Source organism: Bufo gargarizans, chromosome 3, assembly GCF_014858855.1.
Source record: "Bufo gargarizans isolate SCDJY-AF-19 chromosome 3, ASM1485885v1, whole genome shotgun sequence".
Classification (NCBI taxonomy): domain Eukaryota; kingdom Metazoa; phylum Chordata; class Amphibia; order Anura; family Bufonidae; genus Bufo; species Bufo gargarizans.
In genome coordinates this window covers 109,510,072-109,530,286 of record NC_058082.1, presented here as the reverse complement: position 1 = coordinate 109,530,286, position 20,215 = coordinate 109,510,072, and the positions used below count along the sequence as shown (strand labels likewise).

Here is a 20,215-nt window from a genome sequence, read left to right as displayed (position 1 = left end):
TCTTCCAGACACCGCTCTCCCCGACCCATTCTCAGTGTTGGTGCCGGTCCCAGCGATGGGACCCACATCTATCAGGCAATGGGGGCATATCCTAGCAATATGCCCCCATTGCCCCAGACGAAGCATCAACGCGAAACCCGGGTCGGGCTATATTCCTGATTTTTATATGTTTTAGCTGTAATTTTTACTAATATTAAATTGTTTTCTACCTGACCCCTGGTACGCACATACTTCTTTTGTGGCTTTTTCCACTGAGAGTTTTTGGACATCTAGTATGGTTGTAATCCAAGATCTGAGCGACCTAAAGAAAATCTCATATGCGCACCTGATAAGTGAAGCCCTGTGAGTATAATCTGTTTGCAGGCATTCCAAGTGTTGTGATATACTACGCTATAGTCCTCTTTTCCACAGAGCTCTATTTTGACACCATCGATATCTATACACGCCTTCACTTACAAGGGATCTTGTGAGTATAAATTTGTTCACATGGAGCGTTAGTTGTTTGGAACCTGCTACACCATAGTGCGTTTTTTTCATTGTCCACAGATTTGCACACTAATGTTGGATTGTGAGGTGGTTTGTGATTCTACTAGTTGAAGATTTGAAAGTGAACTTTATACACAGAGAAGATTTTCCTCTTGCAGCGCAGTCTTTTTCCGTATATTTTCGTCAAGTAATAGACTTTTCCCACATTGTCTTCAGACTTGCAGCGCTCGAGGATATTGGTGTATTTAACAGAGACTCTATCTTTTTATTGCTTGAATATGCCCCCATTGCCTGTGATGGAACAACCTCTTTTAAGGCCTTAGAATCCGACTCTGCCCCTCCCTGTAAAAAAAAAAAATATATATATATATATATATATATATATATATATATAATTATTTTTTTTCACCAGTTCATTGCTGTCTTTAAGGGAAAAAAATGTCAACAGAGCCTTAAAAGTCTGTCTGTAGCATTCGTACACAAGTATGTAGATAAATACGCCCCTCCTCAGCTTCTGAATTAGGTTACTAGGTGACGAGTTTTACTCAGTTGCCTAATTGTTAAGAACTGAACCGACAGAGAAAAAGCTCATTTGTATGTTTGTCTCTCCCAGACACAGCAACGCGACATCTACCACAGTCACACTGCCCGGTCACCTGAGGAACCTGCAGCTTTATATTATAAGGTATGAATTAACATTTTATAATGATGATGATTTTTAGTTAATCTAGTATAAAATTAGGGCTGGATACACAGGAAGACAAGTATGGCACTGCCTGATATGCCTTAAACCGGAATTTCCATCTCAGACCTGGCATACCTGTATCTTCATGTCTCCTGACATGAAGAGAATATGTTACTCCTTATGTAAGCTTTAAGAATGTGTCTGTGAATCAACATATTTCACTATTATTTCACTATTATCCCTCTCTCTACAGAGGAGTTAATTTAAATACTTTATTTACAAATGCCTAAACAGGCGTGGTACCTATCTTGTCCCAGGAGTAAATTAATACTTTTTAAGTATGTAGATAAATACGCACCTGGTTAATGTACACACATCCTGCACTTATGTGATGTCAAATCCAGAGCGGAGTATCCATAGTGGAGGTCTCTAACTATCCATCATGTCCTACACTGAGTTTTCTGCGCAATATGCATAGCTGATTTGCTTGACAGATTCTAAGTCTGCGCGCAAGCGCAGTTCCATCACTTGAGTTTTATCGTCTTAGGAGTTTGTGCAGTGACCTGAAGGATAGAAGGTCCTCCACTAAGGGTTTGCGCAACCGCAATACGCGTAGTAACTTTTCTCTTACTGTTTCTAAGTCTGCGCGCATGCGCAGTTCTATTACTTTGGCTCAGATGTTCCGGGAGTCTGCGCGGAAGCCTGGAGGATAGGACGTCACCACTGACGTGTCCAGTGGGCGACTCTGGCGGCACGTCATAGATGGTGAGCCCAGTATAAGATTCTGATTGGCGCATCATATGGTTTATGGGGGAGTACCCTTAGATGTAACTGGTTGGTTGTTCATTGATGTAATTTCTGATAGGTCGCAGAGCCTGTCAATCTAAACATTACGTATTTAGTCCACGTACTGCATAGGGTTACTCAATGCTGTCCATTGACCCCTGAAGAAGCCAGTAATCTGGCGAAACATGTCGGGGGACAGTCTTAGTTTTTAACTTAGTACGTCATTCCACTGCAAATAGTCCTTAGTAGCCCGGCTAGCCTACTTTCCACTGTTAGGTGTACCTAGCTTGCACTAGTTTGCAGAGACTGCTGCCAGTAGAACCTTTGTAAAAAAGCTGATTGCATAGTGGGCTCATATATCACGGGGTCCACAGCTACATGGTTGGTTGAGAACCTTGCCTAGTTGGTAGCAGTACCGCAGACATAGTGAGGTCAGTAAACTGCCTATATATGAGATGGTTGAGGGCAAGTGCACATGCTCTCCCCTCTAAATCACTGAACAATATTTGTTATTTATCAGTGGAGTGGTGACTGGATTTTTAACCATTCTTGTTATTTTGGTTTGGTAACCACAATTAAATAAATGTATCATGTTCACATACAGTTTTAATTCTATCATTATTAAAAGCGAAGTATTAATTTACTCCTGGGACAAGATAGGTACCCGCCTGTTTAGGTATTTGTAAATAAAGTATTCAAATTAACCTCACCCAGGATCTGTCCCAATTACATATATTTTTTCTACAGAGGAGTGCCTCCTAGAATAAAACAGCTCTTCAGTAATGTCTTTAAACTAGTATTCATTTTCCTCCGTCTTGTGGCCCATCTTTCCTAGATCCCCGATGGCTAATCAGCCTAGACAAGCAGCTATTCATTCTCCATCACAGGGACACCACTTCACAAGAACAGGGGTCCTGAACCCCTGTTTGGTAACAGTTTCAATGGAGTGGTGGTCATGCATGTACATTGCCATTCCATTCAATGTCTATTGGACTGATGGAGATAACCCAGTACATCACGCCATTCACAATCCTCCAGAATAAGGGGTCTAGTGATTGGTTTTGCATTAGATTGCCCCTTTAACTCATTAATGTGCACTTTTAGCTCAGTTGAACATGCATTATTAGCTGAGATAAGCGGTGTCACATTGCTTGATGAGGATTCACAGATCAAATTTTCCCAGACTTCAGACATCAGTTAAAATCTGGTAGACCTCATACTATAAAAAACTGATTTTGGTGGAAATAAGACAGTTATCTTCAGACTCTTGAGTTGCTCAACTTTGCCTTTGGTTGTCTATGCCTGGCTATCGTTATTTGCCTGGGGCACTTGAATTTGTACAGCCATCTGCCTGTAAGGTATACTTGTTTAACCAGTAATACTAGCTATATACCTCCTCAACACTGAGACTGCAACTCCAAGAAGGACAAGCCATAAGGTTATGCCAATTGAGAAAGTAGCAGCTGTCTCTAAGATCTGCAGATGATCACATCAAGCTCATTAAGAAGGCCAGCTCTGTCCTAGGTTGTCCCCTTGATCCAGTGCAGGAGGTGGGTGACAGAAGAACTCTAGCAAAATTAACATCATTGTTAGACAATGTCTACCACCACATGCACGAAGCTGTTGTGGAGCTGGAGAGCTCCTTCAGTGACCGACTGCTGCATCTTAGATGCACGAAGGAACGTTATCGAAGGTCCTTCCTCACAGCAGCGGTTAGGATTTATAACCATCAATGTTCCCAGAAACCCAGTAGTAATTTCTGTGTTATGTTTTTCTTGCATTTTACTCTTTAATTTCTAATTACTCTTATTTTGCTCCTGTTGTGAATGTAATTGCTGCTGTTATGCCCAAATTTCCCCACTGAGGACAATAAAGGGATTTTCTTCTTCTTCAATCTGTGGCATGTGGCAAGGGCATAAAATCCAGACTGAAAGCAAAGTTTTTTTAGCCACACTAAACCTCAAAAGTCAGATCAAGTTGTGTGGGATGATTGTGATGCCTCCTGTTCATTAACGCGCCAGTTATCACCACTTGATGCAAACCGAGAGGGACAGAATCCATGAAATAAGGCCTTAGTTCGTCATTATGGCAGATCAAGCACAGTCTCTATACAATGTACGCCACTGTTTCCATGGTGCAATAAATGTTTGTATAGGGATCTTGGTTACTAAAATAAATCCTATCCGCAAATTTAGGAATTTCAGAACCCGCCCTTGATCTGCCATAAACAATCACCACCATAGGGAGTGCAACCAAGACCCCTAGACAAACATGTATCACACCATGGAAAAATGGCACATTTCCCTGCCTCCAATGTATGCAGTGCTCCTACGTAAATACTAGAGGTGACAGATTTTATCATCCTCATACTGCTTTAAAATTGAAGGATACTTTACATGTGAATCCACTAATGTCATCTCCATTATAAAATGTCCTTGCGGTCTCCTATATGTTGGGGAAACAATTCAGCATATGAGAGACCATATCGTAAATCCACGATACAGACAGGCAGTTTACTTCTGCCTATTCCATATCATTTCCACCAACAAAAACATACAGTGTGTCAATTAAAATATCAAGTTATTGAGCAGATACAATACCCTGGAAATTACTGAAAAGGGAGGCCTTTTGGATACAGATGTTGCAGACCCTGGAAACAAAAGGGTTAAATAGGGACTCTGAGATCACACATTTATCCATTTGATGCAGTAATGATAATCACCTACTGTCCCCTTCTTTGTTTGTCCTTTGATACCCTGCTCGGATTCTATAAGTATTGTGTCAGTTTCTGTTTTATTAACAGGGCGTGTAGCGTTTTTTGGCTGGCTGATTCTCGACATAGTTGCCGTGTTGCGGACGGATCTCGGCTGGTCTGCGTTATAGTTAATGGCGCTGGCGATTATTGGGTTGTATCTGGCTTAGGCCGGATCCAGACATCCTTGGCAGGCTACTCTTTGCCGAAACAGCCTGCCAGAGATGTCTAACGCTATTGTGAATCTAGCCTAAATCGTGATGTGAACCCAGCTGTAGCCCTCGTTCACATCTCCGTTACGAGATCCGGCAGGCTCCCCATTAACTGCAATGAGGTCCATCGGAGATCCGGCCGCTTTCCTGCAGAAATGACGAGTTTCAACTGACACGAGGCCTTATTTCTATAGTTGTAAGAAGAAATATTTCAAAAATGGGATTGTCTTAAAGAGTTCTACTAGTAAGATGTCTCCTACTGCTATTTGTCTTATAGAAATGAACCATATGTCACATACAGAAACTTGCACCAGTTTACTGAAGAAGAGGTCTCTCTGCGGAGTCCTTGCTGGGTTAACTGTATACTTTCTTGTCTACTATTCACTACGATCCAATAAAATGCAGTCACCCAGTGACATCCTAACGGGGAAAAATACAGAAATGAAGTCAAAGCCAGAAGCACCACATAGCTCCACTTATAACACAGGTAATTATGTTATCATGTCATTTTGTAGAGAAGTTTATCCATCTGTCTGTCTAGCTATCTATATGATTCGTCATTCAGGGGTGACACAGACAATTGGTCTTCTTTGTGCTAAACTGTGTGTGGGCCTTCTTTCACCATCATACAACTAAGGCCGAATGCACACGGCCATTGTTCACGGCCGTGAGCGGTCCGTGGAACCGCGGCCTGGATTCCTGCTGGGTGCAGGAGCGCACGGCGTCATGGGTTGCTATGACGCCGTGCGCTCCCTGCTGCAGCGGCAGTACAGTAATACACTGGTATAGCTCATACCAGTGTATTACTGTACTGTGGCGGCAGCAGAGAGCGCACAGCGTCATAGCAACCCATGATGCCGTGCGCTCCTGCACTCAGCAGGAATCCAGGCCGCGGTTCCACAGACCGCTCACGGCCGTGAACAACGGCCGTGTGCATTCGGCCTAAGGCTGCCTTCACATCAGTGCTATCTATTTCCATTCTTCCATTATAGAGTCCATTCACACGTCCGTATGTGTTTTGCAGATCCGCAAAACACAGGCACCGACAATGTGCGTTCCGCATTTTGCGGACGGCACATAACCGGCATTCACATTGTGGACAATTCCGCAATTGTGGACAAGAATAGGACATGTTCTATTTTTTTTGCGGATGCGGAAAGCACATTCCGGCCCCATTAAAAATGAAAGGGTCCGCACCTGTTCCGCAAAATTGTGGAACGGATGCGGACCCATTTTGCGGACGTGTGAATGAAAATAATAGAAGTGCTGGATTGGCACATAACTGACAGTAACAGAGCCTAACAGATCCCATTCACTATAATGCGATCTATTCCATTTGGGGGAATGTTGTTTTTTTTGCGGACATTTACCCCCCGCAATTTTTGAGGAACTCTGTGCCCCAAGTGGAGCCTTCGACGCAGATGTGAATGTAGCCTTACTTCTTCATATAGTCTTCTCATTTACTATCAGGGTCAGGTTAAGGGTTCCAGGAATATGGAGCAGTCTGTTCTTTGTGGGCCCAAAACTAATATGAGATCCTCCTTCACCATATAGTATGAGCAGGGGTGCACCACCAATGAGGCCAGGTGAGGCGATCGCCTCAGGCAGCACCAGGTAGGGGCAAGAGGGGGGCAGCAGAAGGGCCATGGGCAATGAGTGTTTTCATTGTGGCAAAGGGGTTAGGTTAAGAAATTGGCATAGGTGGGGGAGGGGGCTCCATTTCAGTTTTCACCTCAGGCAGCAGAAAGGCTAGGTGCACCCCTGAGTATGAGACATTTAGTTAGCCTTGTACATGACCTCAGACTATACCAGGAGGAATGTTCAGTGCAATGTACACCATACTACAGATATCTACGAGCATATATATATATAGATACATACATATATACATAAATACCTTCTCACAAAGACTGACTGAATTACACTCATTTGTTACTTATAGAGCTACATAATGATTATGCATAATCATAGATGTGGACAGTATGCACAGTGAGAAGGGTGGGGGGGACATGTTATGGTATGCACAGAAAAGTTTTTTACATTTTTTTTTTAAACACCCCTTAAATAAAGTTTTAAGGTTTAGCATACAGATATAGTATGAGATTCAAGTTTAACATATATATACAGAGCCAGAACCAAAATCACAACATAAGGCTACTTTCACACTAGCGTTCGATCGGATCCGTTCTGAACGGATCCGATCATAATAATGCAGACGGAGGCTCCGTTCAGAACGGATCCGTCTGCATTATTTTAGCATATAACAGCTAAGTGTGAAAATAGCCTCGTACGGATCCGTCCAGACTTTCAATGTAAAGTCAATGGGGGACGGATCCGCCTGAAGATTGAGCCATATTGTGGCATCTTCAAACGGATCCGTCCCCATTGACTTACATTGTAAGTCTGGACGGATCCGCACGGATCCGCACGCCTCCGCACGGCCAGGCGGACACCCAAACGCTGCAAGCAGCGTTCAGCTGTCCGCCTGTCCGTGCGGAGGCGAGCGGAGCGGAGGCTGAACGCCGCCAGACTGATGCAGTCTGAGCAGATCCGCTCCATTCAGACTGCATCAGGGCTGGACGGCTGCGTTCGGGTCCGCTCGTGAGCCCCTTCAAACGGAGCTCACGAGCGGACCGACGAACGCTAGTGTGAAAGTAGCCTAACTACAACATGGTACATACATACAGACCCACAACCAAGCTTATAACGTAAATCCAGCATGAGAACCAACCTTATATTCATAAATACAGCCCCAAAACTAAGCTCAGTACATAAAGTATCAGAACCAAGTTCATAATATAAATACAGCCCCAGAACCAAGCTCAGTACATAAAGTATCAGAACCAAGGGCATAAACATAAATACATCCCCAGAACCAATCCCAATACATAAATACAGTATCAGAACAAAGCTCATAACATAAATAAAACATCAGGGCCAAGTGCATAACATAAATACAGCACCAGAACCAAGCTTGTACAATAAATACAGCCCTGTAAATAAATACAGGTTTTATGCCGTGCCCCCTAAATAAAAATGCCCCATGCTGTTATCCCTGGATAAACGTGCACCATCCTGGATATAAAATGGCTCCTGTGAATTTAAATGTTCCACATGCTGTGCACCCTTAATAATAAGAAGCTGTACACTGTGCCCCTTGATTATAATATACAAGAAAATTTAGACTAGAACATTCAGAATCACAGGTGCATATCCATAAAGCAAACATGATTGATAAAAAAGAAAATGGCTGCACACCATTATACATACAAACAATAGAGCTAAGAAATGGGGATCATTCTAAATAAAAGTGGTATCATACTTACTATAAATGAGTCAATGGAAGCTCTTAGCGCACATATTTGTTCAAACGTGTGTTGGGCCCATCTACCAGGTGTCAAGGTGGCTTCCGCAGACGTGTCCCTAACACTAATATACTGCATCTCTTCGACTTGCCTAAGCCTACAATATTCAGGGCAGTGTAGGAACCAGCTATATTGAGGGTAGCGCCTCTTTTAGACTGAACACGCCCACCTACCTGGGACTTCTGAACAGTACTCTGCTCAGAAGTCCCAGGTAGATGGGTGTGTTCAGTCTAAAAGAGGCGCTACCCTCAATTAATATATTAATATTGCTATTGGTCCAACTGCTGCAATCCCCACCAGTCACAAGAATTTGGTTCCTTGAGTATGATGAGTTTGTGTGGCTGGAACAGTAGTACGCATGAGCGGTTTCCAGTCCATTCATTTCTATGGGAATCATTGCTGCAATCCCTAATAACCTATCCCATGGATAGGGGATAATTTTGTCTAATGGCCAGTAGTGTTGGCCGCGAATATTCGAATCGCGAATAACGGCACTTCGAGAATTCGCAAATATTTAGAATATAGTGGTATATATTTGTATTTTCAAATATTCTAGATTTTATTTCATCTGAACCCATGATCCGTCCCTGCTTCTTGCTTGTGGGTGTCACGGCTGAGGATGGGGAAAACCCTCAGCTGTGCGGTATCAGCAGATGGGTGGTCAGAGCATGGCCAGGACAGGAATAAGGGAGAAGGTCACCTCCTACACATCCCTAATTCTGACCCTGTCTCCTATCCATATGAGCCAACCCTGAAGGTAGGAGGGCTCATACTCCAGAACCTGATATTCCTGCTTGCCCTCAGGGTGGCCCTGGACTAGGAGCATGGTAAGACGACCCGTTTCTCCTAGACATGGAGGAACAGGAGTCTCACTGGCCAAGCTACATAGAAAGGGGAACATAAACAGACATATGGCAATGACAGGTAAGTGAGACTAGTACCACACTTACCTGCCACAGACACACAACCTGGAACCCACATGCAAGTGCTGCTATCCACAACCAACACAAAGGACACAGCACACAACAGACATCACACGGGAACCCAGTAAACCATATGCTGCAATAACAGATAAATCATAAACTAACACCAGACATAACATTTATGACCACCAGGGTGGCCCTCACTGGCAGATGGTAAATAACCAGGAGGCTGTCTCCAGCAAGCATGGCTGAAGAACCCCCACTGACTACCGCTATTCACTGAGGCTTTATAGGGCTAAGTAGCCACACCCACAGTGAGACACACCCCATGCACACACACACTAGGAAGGAAGTTAACCCTTCCAACACCAGGGAAGGGAAGACATCAACTTAAAGGGGAAGTGCACACAACACATGTAACACCCCGTGCACACCGAATAAAAGGCACACCTATAAAGAGAGGTTGCCAGGTGCAACCGCACGCCTATTGCAGCAAGCTGCCTAGCACCGCTCAGGCTGCTCTGCTGCCACATACACAATGTTGCCAGCGGCAACCACAGGTGAGGCAACATACTATAGCCCTCACCTGTGATTGACAACAAAACCAAGACCGCAGGCAACTGCATGCGGTTACAGGAGTCACGACCATGACCATGGTCGTGACAGTGGGCCAATGAGAAGGCTGCAATGTCTTTGTCTGAGCTTAGCAACATCCCTAGCACCCAATAGGAAAGTTGCCTGCCCCTTACTATATAAGAACCTCCCCAGCAGCCATTTTCTGTAGTTTTATGAAGTTCTAAAAGAGACAGCAGTGTTATTTCTGTTCTCTGTGCTTTACTGTGTCATTACATTCGATAGTTAGTTAGCTTATATATATATATATATATATATATATATATATAATACAGATAGTTAGTGGGAGATAGTCAGTGTAGGTTAGATACAGGGCCGGTGCAAGGATTTTTGTCAACACAAGCGAATCTACATTTTAGCGTGGCCCCCCCCCCCCCCAATCATTTCACATTTCTGCCCCTCATGATTCATGTCTATTTCTTGCCCCCCCATCATTTCACATTTCTGCCCCTCATGATTCATATCCATTTCTTGCACCCCCTATCATTTCACATTCTGCCCCTCATGATTCATATCCCCCCCCATGTGCCAATATCATAGTGCCATCCTCTCCCCCTGCCCCCTAATGTGCCAGTTTTAAGTGCCTCTCTCCTTCCCCCATCCATGTGCCAGTATCATGGCAGCAATAGCCCCCCCCCCCCCCCACCCCATGGCAGTAAAGTAACAGTCCGGTATTTAAAAAAAAAAACTTTTCTACTTACCTCCATGTCAGCGATGCGATGCAGCCTCTAGTGTTGAAGATTTGGTGCTCGTGTTCTTATTTAGTCTGTCTTTCAGAAAAGTTTGTGAGGGGATTCGAACCCATGACCTTCTGTATCAGAGGCAAAGCACTTACCCACACAGCTATAACAGCTGTACAAGCAGTTTCTTTAAAATAAATATAAAAAAATATATAAGACTTCTACCGTAGAGAACTTTGATACCTAGGGTACAACCATACACATGACAGTTGCCCCAACACACCCAGCTCTGCTACATCCATACACAGTGTGCTGGGGCTAGGTGTATATGTACACTAGGTATCAAAGTGAGCTACAGTAGAAGTCTTATATATTTTTAATTTTTTTTACTAATTGGCTATACAGCTGTCGTAGCTGTGTGGGTAAATGCCTTGCCTCAGATGTGAAAGGTTGTGAGTTTGAATCCCAGGAGAAACTTTTCTGAAAAACATGCTAAATGAGATTTAAATACACCAGGGTCTCGTAGCTCAGAGTGTGTGTGCTCCCTCAGCCTGTTAGCTGTGTGCCGCTCTGTGACAGAGAGTGTGAGGGCGGAGTTCGGCCGGGCTGCTTAGCAAACAGGCTCAGCGAGGTAAATGTAACTTAATTGTTTTCCACCCCGGCACCGCCCCCCCCTTCTCTGCGCCCTCAAGCAGCCGCTTGGGCTGCATTATGATAGAGGCGGCCCTGGTTAGATAGTGATATAGTGCAACTGATAGGTTCTGCTGTCCATACTTACATGCTACAGACATAGTGCTGTGATGTCACAACAATAATTAGTGCACCAATCAGTAATATGTAGTCAGACCTGCTAATATGTGAAGTTGCATGCATTGCGCCAAAATATTCGCCTCATTAATTGCTGATTTGCGCGATCGCAAATATATTGGAGCACTCTATCAGCATATAAAGCCATTTTTAACGTTCTGCCATGCCATCCATTTTCTCCAGTCTCAGGAAACTTCTAGCAGCTTGTAAAATGTAGCAAAAGTGACCCACGCGCCTTACGCGAATATTACATTGCCAATTTTCGCAATCAAAAAAATAATCGAATATATGACGAATATTCTACAAAATATTCGCGAAATATTGCGAATTGGAATATTGCCCCTGCCACTCATCCTGGCCATCAGCTTTAATGTCTATTGATTGATAAAATAAAGAAGTGGAAGACATCATTGTGTTTGCTCTGTGTACCCAAGAACTAACTGTATGCGGTCTTCTTTATAGTCAAATAGGGATTAATATACTGGTATAAACCAGATGTAGCCATATCATACACTAACATTCAATTAGCATTGCATTTTAATTTATATACTGAAAAAGATAGCGATTTCTACTGCCTTGCTTCATGTCTCAGAGCAGATTGTATTTGAATGTTGCAGGTGGAAGCAGTGAAAGTGAGTCTCTTTCTAGGAAGGTTAGAATACTTTGTTGGATCATGACTGGACCTACAAATTTATATAAAAAAACCATTCATGTAAAAAATTCTTGGGCCCGTCACTGCAATATTGTTCTTTACATGAGTTCTACAACTGATGAGACATTTCCAACAATTGGTTTGGACGTCAGAGAAGGACGGGATCAGCTTTACTGGAAGACCATTCGAGCTTTTCAATATATATATAAGAACTATCTGGACAAAGCTGATTGGTTTCTTAAGGCAGATGATGACACCTACGTTGTGGTGGAAAATTTGCGTTGGATGCTTTCAAATTATACTTCTGACCAGCCTCTCTATTTTGGAAGGCGTTTCAAGCCATTTGCCAAGCAGGGCTTCATGAGCGGTGGAGCTGGATATGTACTTAGTAGAGAAGCTGTTCAACGTTTTGTGGATGCTTTCCGCACCGGTAACTGTAATCACACGACCCACTTGGAGGATGTTGGCCTGGGTCAGTGCATGGAGAAAATAGGAGTTATAGCTGGAGACACGAGGGATACCCAGGCAAGAGAGACCTTCCACCCACTTCCACCTGAAAGTCATCTGACAACACATTTTGATCCAGATTTTTGGTATCCAAAGTATTGTTTCTACCCTCTTGTTGAGGTAAGACCACAAGTTCTGTTTTGATAAAGAATGTATTGTTTTATTTTTGAAAGAGCGTCGTCCAATGCAGTTTTGCTACCAGCTTGTGTAGTTTGACCCTGCGGTCATGCGTATCCGTTTCTTTTTCTACTGTCTGTAGGTAAGCAAGAAGAGGCGGCATGTAGAATGGTTTAACATACAGTATGGCTGCAGGATCAGACTACACTCTGGGTTTGTTTGTAGTCTGTAACTATGGAGACCCCTAGGTCTGTGCTGCAGACACAAATGGTAATTAAATTACATTCAAATATATCAAATAGCCAACATTTTAATGGTCATATTAGAAAGTCATAACGAATTGCAAAGAATATCAGTGCTACAAATCCAAAAAACAGAATACTAATCGCTGCAGTATTCTTTTTCCGGCCAAAATCCCGGAACACTACCGCACTTGCCGGATCCGGCATTAATTTCCATTGAACTGTATTAATGCCGGATCTGGTACCAAGTATTCTGGAAAATGCTGCATCGCCGGATCTGGTTTTCCGGTCTGCGCATGCACAGTACTTTCTAGTTTAAAAATAAATAAATACGGGATCCGTTATTTCAGATGATACCGGAAAGATGGATCCTGCATTTCAATGAATAAGTCTAACGGATCCGGAAAAAAAAGATATCCGTTTGCATATGGATTTCCGGATCCAGCAGGCAGCTCCGGCAACGAAACTGCCTGCCGGATCCTCCCAACACTAGTGTGAAAGTACCCTTAGTAGCATACTTTTCTCAAGTCCACACAAACTGTAATTGGCAGAATGATGGGCATGTGGCCCTAAAGCAAATGCAACTACCTTTTTAACACAGGCTAGTAAGAGTTGATAGCCTGTCCAACTCACTAAGGGGGTTGTTTATCAAACTGGTGTAAAGTAGAACTGGCTTAGTTGCCCATAGCAACCATGTTCACACGTCAGATTTGCATATTACAAATTCAGCATGTTTCTTAGGCCTCGTCCACATTTCCTTTTATCACTGATGTGTGCTGTCCACATTTTCCACACGTACTCATTGACTTAAATGTGTCTGTTCACATTTCAGTATTCTTGTAACAGGGCGCCGAAGGCGCACTTGGTCTCCCATCAGCCGCAGACCTGCTGCTTAGCTTCGGGAGCGAGGATCTGTGTTTGGCCTCGTTCCCAGGGCTGCTTTGCTGCTGGGAGGCTCCCTGCTCCTAGGTCTGCCTTGAGCGCCGTGCTGATCACTTGGTGCTCGACTTGGCTGTCTGTCGGTCATGTGATGCTGGCCACGTCACATGACCCTCACTCCCCACTATAAATACAGACGGCCTGCTGGCTACAGGTTGCCTGTGATTTTCGTCCTATAGGCTGTGTACTTTGTTATTTAGCTACCTCTGGAATTGAACCTCGATCTGCCTCTTGACACCTCTGCTGCCTGCTCCCTGTACCTTGACGCTACCTCTCGGATTTTGACCTCGGCTTGTATACGGATTTTTCTTTGCCTCTTCCCTTGTTCTGACATGACCTCCTGGACTGACCTCGGCTAGTTGACCCACCTCGCATTCCGTTTTTGTTCTACCTCTTGTCCGCTTATTGCAACTTCTCAGTGGCTGTCCTCTTCCCTGCTGTCTCTTTCTCTCTACTTGCACTTAGTAGGTTAGGGACTGTCGCCCAGTTGCGCTCCGTCACCTAGGGCGGGTGGTGCAAGTAGGCAGGGACAGAGGACCGGGTGGCAGCTCAGGTGGTGCACCTCCGCTCTATCTTGACTCCCGTGACTATTTTTTTACTGACCACGGGTCAGTAAATAAATAAACCACGGAGACATGCATTACTTTAATCCGTGATGTGGACCAAGCACGCCCATAGAAGCCTTTGGGTCTGTGAAAATTGCGGACACTTCACAGATGGCATTCGTGGTCCTTTCTTTTTTCACTGAAGACTGATGGGAGATTCTTTGGAAATGAATTTTCCGCTGAGCAACGTCAGATGGTAAAAACGGACCAACCACGGATCCTTAACGGACATCTTCACGGATAAAACACATACACTTTTTTTTCACGGATGTATCACTGACCAAATAAGTAGAAGGCCACTTTTCTTTGTGGTTAATTTTTTTTTTTTTTTTATTGGTATGGAAATGTTTCATAGCATGTGAACATGGTTACGGAAACCCTATTGACATGCATGGGATGTGAATTGCTGTTGAATTTTGTGCCAATTTCAGTGCGGTTACATGCCCCATCTCTCATTTGTGATATCAATATACACATACATCAGTATCACAGGTTCCTGAGCAGTGATGGCCAGTTCGCAGTGTTCGCCCGCGAACATATGCGGGCTGCTATCTTTTTTGACAAGTCCGGCTAGGCACAGGAAAGCCCTTGCCTGTGCGCGAGCCGGACTGAAAACAAGTGAGGTCAGCGGGAGCAGGCAGTTCCGAGAACAGCCACTGGGGGCCTTCATCGGGCTGTTCTCGGAACTGCCTGCTCCCGTTGACCGCATTTGTTTTCAGACTGGCTTGCGGCACAGGTAAGGGCTTACAAGTGCCTCACCGGACTTTTGTCAAAAGATGACAGCCCGCATGTGTTCGCGGGCGAACAATGCGAACTGGCCATCACTGTTCCTAAGTCACTAGAACTTCATCAGGAGAAGCTATCAGTCTCCAGTAGTAATGAATAAATGGGCGCATACAAACACATGGTGGGCCTTGGGGGATGAGGAAAGAATCTGCACAAAACGATGTATAAAATGATACAACCAGGGCCGGGCCGACACAGAGGCTGGGGAGGTTCCAGCCTCAGGGCGCAGGACAGCTCCCCAGCCTCTGGGCCGCAGGCAGGCAGGCCACTGACCACGTCGCTGCTGCTGCTGCTGCGCCTGCCGGGCTCCCGGCCGCGCTGGAGGACGGAGGGAGTAGTGAGCACTTGGCACTGACTTACGTGCTCGCTCCGCCTCCTGGCTCGGCCGCTCCGCTGCTCTGGTCTCTGCTCAGTCCTTTGACCTGACGCGCTGTACGCAGTCAAGTCACATGTGCGCCCTCTGGAGACCAGGAGCAGCGTGGGCAGCAGCACAGCACTGTGTCACGACCCAGCCCAGGCCCAAGCAGGGATAGAGCGTGAGAGTCTGCCCTGAAGTGAAGTAAGGGCTCTTTCACACTTGCGTTGTCCGGATCCGTTGTGTACTCCATTTGCCGGAAGTGCCCGCCGGATCGGTAACACCGCAAGTGCACTGAAAGCATTTGAAGACTGATCCGTCTTCAAAATGCGTTCAGTGTTACTATGGCAGCCAGGACGCTATTAAAGTCCTGGTTGCCATAGTAGTAGTGGGGAGCGGGGGAGCAGTATACTTACCGCCCGTGCGGCTCCCGGGGCGCTCCAGAATGACGTCAGAGCGCCCCATGCGCATGGATGACGTGATCCATGCGTGTGGGGCGCCCTGACGTTACTCTGAAGCGCCCCGGGAGCCGCACGGACGGTAAGTATACTGCTCCCCCGCTCCCCACTACACTTTACCATGGCAAACAGGACTTTGTATCCATTCAGAAAAAGCTAAACGTCGGATCCGGTAATGCGCCGAAACAACGTTTAGCTTAAGGCCAGATCCGGATTAATGCCTTTCAACGGGCATTAATTCCGGATCCAGCCTTGCAGCAAGTGTTCAGGATTTTTGACCGGAGCAAAAAGCGCAGCATGCTACGGTATTTTCTCCGGCCAAAAAACGCTCCGGTCCTGAACTGAAGACATCCTGATGCATCCATTCAGAATGCATGGGGATAATCCTGATCAGGATTCTTCCGGCATAAAGCTCCGACGACGGAACTCTATGCCAGAAAAGAACGCAAGTGTGAAAGAGCCCTAAGATAGTTTTTAAATAAAGATAATATTCTTTTCCGTCTGATCTGAGGTCTGATGGGGTTCTGGATGGGGTAAAATTACAAGGAACGCCCCCGGGGGGGATGATGATTAATAAGAAACATGCATATCTAAATGGCGGGGGGGGGGGGGGGGGCTTGACTTGAGTCATCTACTGATCAGTGATCATCAGAGCATTAGAGTTGCAGGAATAAATAACATCTAAACATAGCCGTGTGCCAGGTGTGCCTGGGCACACCCTAATCATCACCTCCATGCTGCACTGCCATCTGCCAACTCCTGATGCGATCCTTCACATAGGCTTCAGGCTAAGGGTCTGAAGCCTATGAGACAGAGCGCTGGAATGGATTTGCTCTAGGGAGGTATGATGTCGGGAAAGAGGCGGAGTCTCATCATACGGGGGCAGGGCCTCAAGATATGCAGGAAATTCAACAGAGCAGGATATTGGAGAGAGGAGCAGAAGCCATAGGTAAGTATGTGGAGGAGAAGATTGACTGTTATGTGTACTTGGGGGGGGGGGTTTGCAGGGGCTGAAGGGAGGAGGAATAATCCTTGTACAAGTGGAGACTGTTAGAGGGGTCTGAAGAGAGGGGGGTGAAGTGATATTATTTACATGGGGACTGTATGCTGGAAGGGCTGAAGGCCGGGGGAGTTTTGTATTTTACATGGGACTGTATGTTGGAGGGGCTGAAGGCAGGCAGCGAAGAAAGGAAGGGTGATATTATTTACATGGGATTGTATGCTGGAGGGGCTGAAGAGCACCATTATTATTATTAGGGTTCATTCACACGTCCGCAGTGTTTTGCGGATCTGCAATACACCCGGCCGGCACCCCCCATAGAACAGCCTATTTTTGTCCACAGCTGCGGACAAGAATAGCACATGTTCTATTTTTTTCCAGAGCCACGGACCGGAAGTTCGGCAGGCCGCTCCGGAAACTGTGTGCTTTCTGCATCCATTCCGTCCCCATAATGAATGCATGGTTTGCACCCGTTTCGCACAATTGCGGGATGGATGCGGACACATTTTGCAGACGTGTGAATGGAGCCTAATACAGAGGGGGCCATTATAATATTAAGAATAATAATAATAACACAGAGGGGCCAGTATATATTATAATTATACAGAGGGCATTATATTTATGGGCACTACGGGTGGAGGGGAGGTCTGTTATCTGAGGATGATAGTAAAGTGAGAAATCTAAACATTTTTCTGTGAAACTCTGCAGATACGCGGCTGAAAGAAGGTATCATGGCGGAAGGTCTACATCACAGGAGACGTCACTGGATGTAACATGTATGTGCTGCTGTACTCTACATATAATGGTATACACTATACATTAATGTCCATCCACATATCTGTTTGGGGGGGGGGCCATAGGATTTAGCCCACACTGCCGAAGCCTGGCCCCAGACTTCCGGTCACACTGTACGTGTTCTGAATTCTGGGGCCTCACACCCATCTACTACATTATCTGTACTCACAGAGTTATCACTGTGTTATCTGTGGTGTTACATAGGACTGCAGGTGACATCTGCTACATTATCTGTACTCAGTTATCACTGTGTTATCTGTGGTGTTACATAGGACTGTAGGTGACATGTACTGCATTATTTGTAAAAAGGGGCGTGTTCACAGGTTGGGGGGGGGCAATACTTGGCTTGCCCCGGGTGCTGGCAGCCCACGATACGCCACTGGAACTCTGCCCTGTATGTTCCCTGCTGCTTGCTACCCCTCCTCAATTACACCTCTGTATAATGTACCCTGATACCCTTCAGTTATATGATACCGTATAACTGAGGGGTATCAGGGTAAATTACAGGGGGTAATATAACTGAAGGGATCAGGGTAAATTATACAGGGGGTAAAACTAAGGGGTATTAGGGTGCATTATTATACAGGGGTAATATAACTGAGGAGGGCTATCTCAGGAGACATGATGAAGGGGTAATATAACTTTTATTATATAAGATATATTACCCCTGTATCATGTCCCTGATATTACTCCTGTATAATTTACCCTGATAGCCCTTAGTTATATTACCCCTGTATAATAATGTACCCTGATACCCCTTAGTGTATTTGTGTGTGTATATGTGTGTATATATATATATATATATATATATACATACACACACGCGCGCGCGGCATGCGTTTGTGCTTTAGGGTGCACACCCTAATGCAATAGACTGCGCACGCCTATGCATCTAAATGTCTGGTGGGGTAGCTGGGGGTGGTCGAGGGCTGATGGGGGGAGGGGGTTAGATTATCTAACCCAGCCCCCCTTCCCCCATCAGCCCATGTCTTACCACCCCATCTACCCGTACCCCTGCAAAACTTGCTAGTTTTTATTCTGTCTTGTTGACAGGATTATGTTTATTTATATTACGATTATGTGGTTATTGTCTTATATGACTTGTTTTTGCACTTTATTTCTATCCTTATATGGATCTAAAGAGGTTGTGCATTTGTTTACAGCTATAGTTAATTGGTACATTAAACTGTGCATATTTATGTGTGATTACAACAGTAAGTATTTAGTAAAGACTCCACAAGTGGGGGGGGGGGGGGGGGGCACACTTGGGCAGCTCAGCCCCTGTTGGTGGTGGACCTTGTCCCAGCCCTGCTTACAACATAACTTATATAGAACCGAAAAGTCAGACATTGTGGTTCCCTTTAATGCCTGTTTCTCAATTTGTGTTTTGCAGGGTCCTCAGTGCTGCTCGGACCTGGCCATATCCTTTCATTACATTGATCCAGAATTAATGCACTCTCTAGAGTACTTTGTGTACCACCTAAGGGCGTATGGATACAAGTATCGTTATCAGCCACCATTACCAAGGCTGCAGGACGATGAGGAAAAGCCGGAAGTAGTATAGATCCTCCCAACATCGAACATGACTATATGACAATGCAAATAAAAGTTCATAAAAGCTGTATCATCTGCCTCTAAAATGGCGGTGCCAGATACAGGTGACACAATAGACCTCGTTTTAGTAGACATGTGTGACGTAAAATCTAATATTTTTGTAAGTAAAATTGAAGCATTTAGTTAATTTATTTTGTACTTAATAGGACATTCTCCTATTTCTGAAAAGCTAAGGGCTCTTGCACATGACCATATGTATTTGCGGTCCGCAAAAAACGGATCCACAAAAAATACGGATTACATCCGGGTGCATTGCGTATTTTGCGGAACGGAACAGCTGGCCCTTCATAAAACAGTCCTATCCTTGTCCGTAATGTGGACAATAATAGGACATGTTCTATTTTGTTGCGGAACGGAAATGCATACGGAAACGGAATAACTTCTGTTTTTTTGCTGACCCATTGAAGTGAATGGTTCCGCATACAGTCCGCAAAAAAAAAAAAAACGGAACGGACACGGAAAGAAAATACATTTGTGTGCTTTAGCCCTAATGCTACCTACACCCTTTGCGGATTGCGCGTTTTTCTGCGTGGATTCTCATGCGGAAAAACCACATCGTAATACAGTACCAGCTTAGTGTATGACATTTCACATATCTCATTTACAGCTTCCTTTTTTGTTGCGTGCAGAAATTAACCTGCTGTGCGTATTTTGAAATCCTCATCTTGTCAATTCTTTATGTTGCTATTTGTGCGGATTTCAACCTTTTCAATGCAAAGGTATGATCTGTGGCTAAGCCGCATCAAATCTGTACCAGAAACCCGCAGTTTTTCGCGTGGATTTGATACGGAAATGCACAGAAATTTGTTTGGAATT

At 44.8% G+C, this 20,215-nt stretch overlaps 1 protein-coding gene across 3 annotated transcripts; it reads left to right on the top strand.

Annotated features, from left to right (window-relative positions):
* The first annotated feature begins 1,054 nt into the window (after positions 1–1,054).
* Positions 1,055–19,680, top strand: LOC122932807 (glycoprotein-N-acetylgalactosamine 3-beta-galactosyltransferase 1-like). Of its 3 annotated transcripts, XR_006388344.1 has the most exons (5): positions 1,055–1,171; positions 5,199–5,408; positions 11,947–12,608; positions 17,699–17,766; positions 19,179–19,315. XR_006388344.1 is itself a non-coding variant. In XM_044287432.1 (4 exons), the coding sequence occupies exons 2-4, from the start codon at positions 5,201–5,203 to the stop codon at positions 19,347–19,349; spliced, it is 1,041 nt and encodes a 346-aa protein (XP_044143367.1). In that variant the 5' UTR covers positions 1,055–1,171; positions 5,199–5,200; the 3' UTR covers positions 19,350–19,680. The 3 variants fall into 3 exon arrangements, 2 of the variants coding, with proteins under 2 accessions (XP_044143367.1, XP_044143368.1); XM_044287432.1 differs by lacking the exon at positions 17,699–17,766 and having other exon boundaries at positions 19,179–19,680; XM_044287433.1 differs by lacking the exons at positions 1,055–1,171; positions 17,699–17,766 and adding an exon at positions 3,459–3,507 and having other exon boundaries at positions 19,179–19,680.
* Positions 19,681–20,215: the final 535 nt, after the last annotated feature.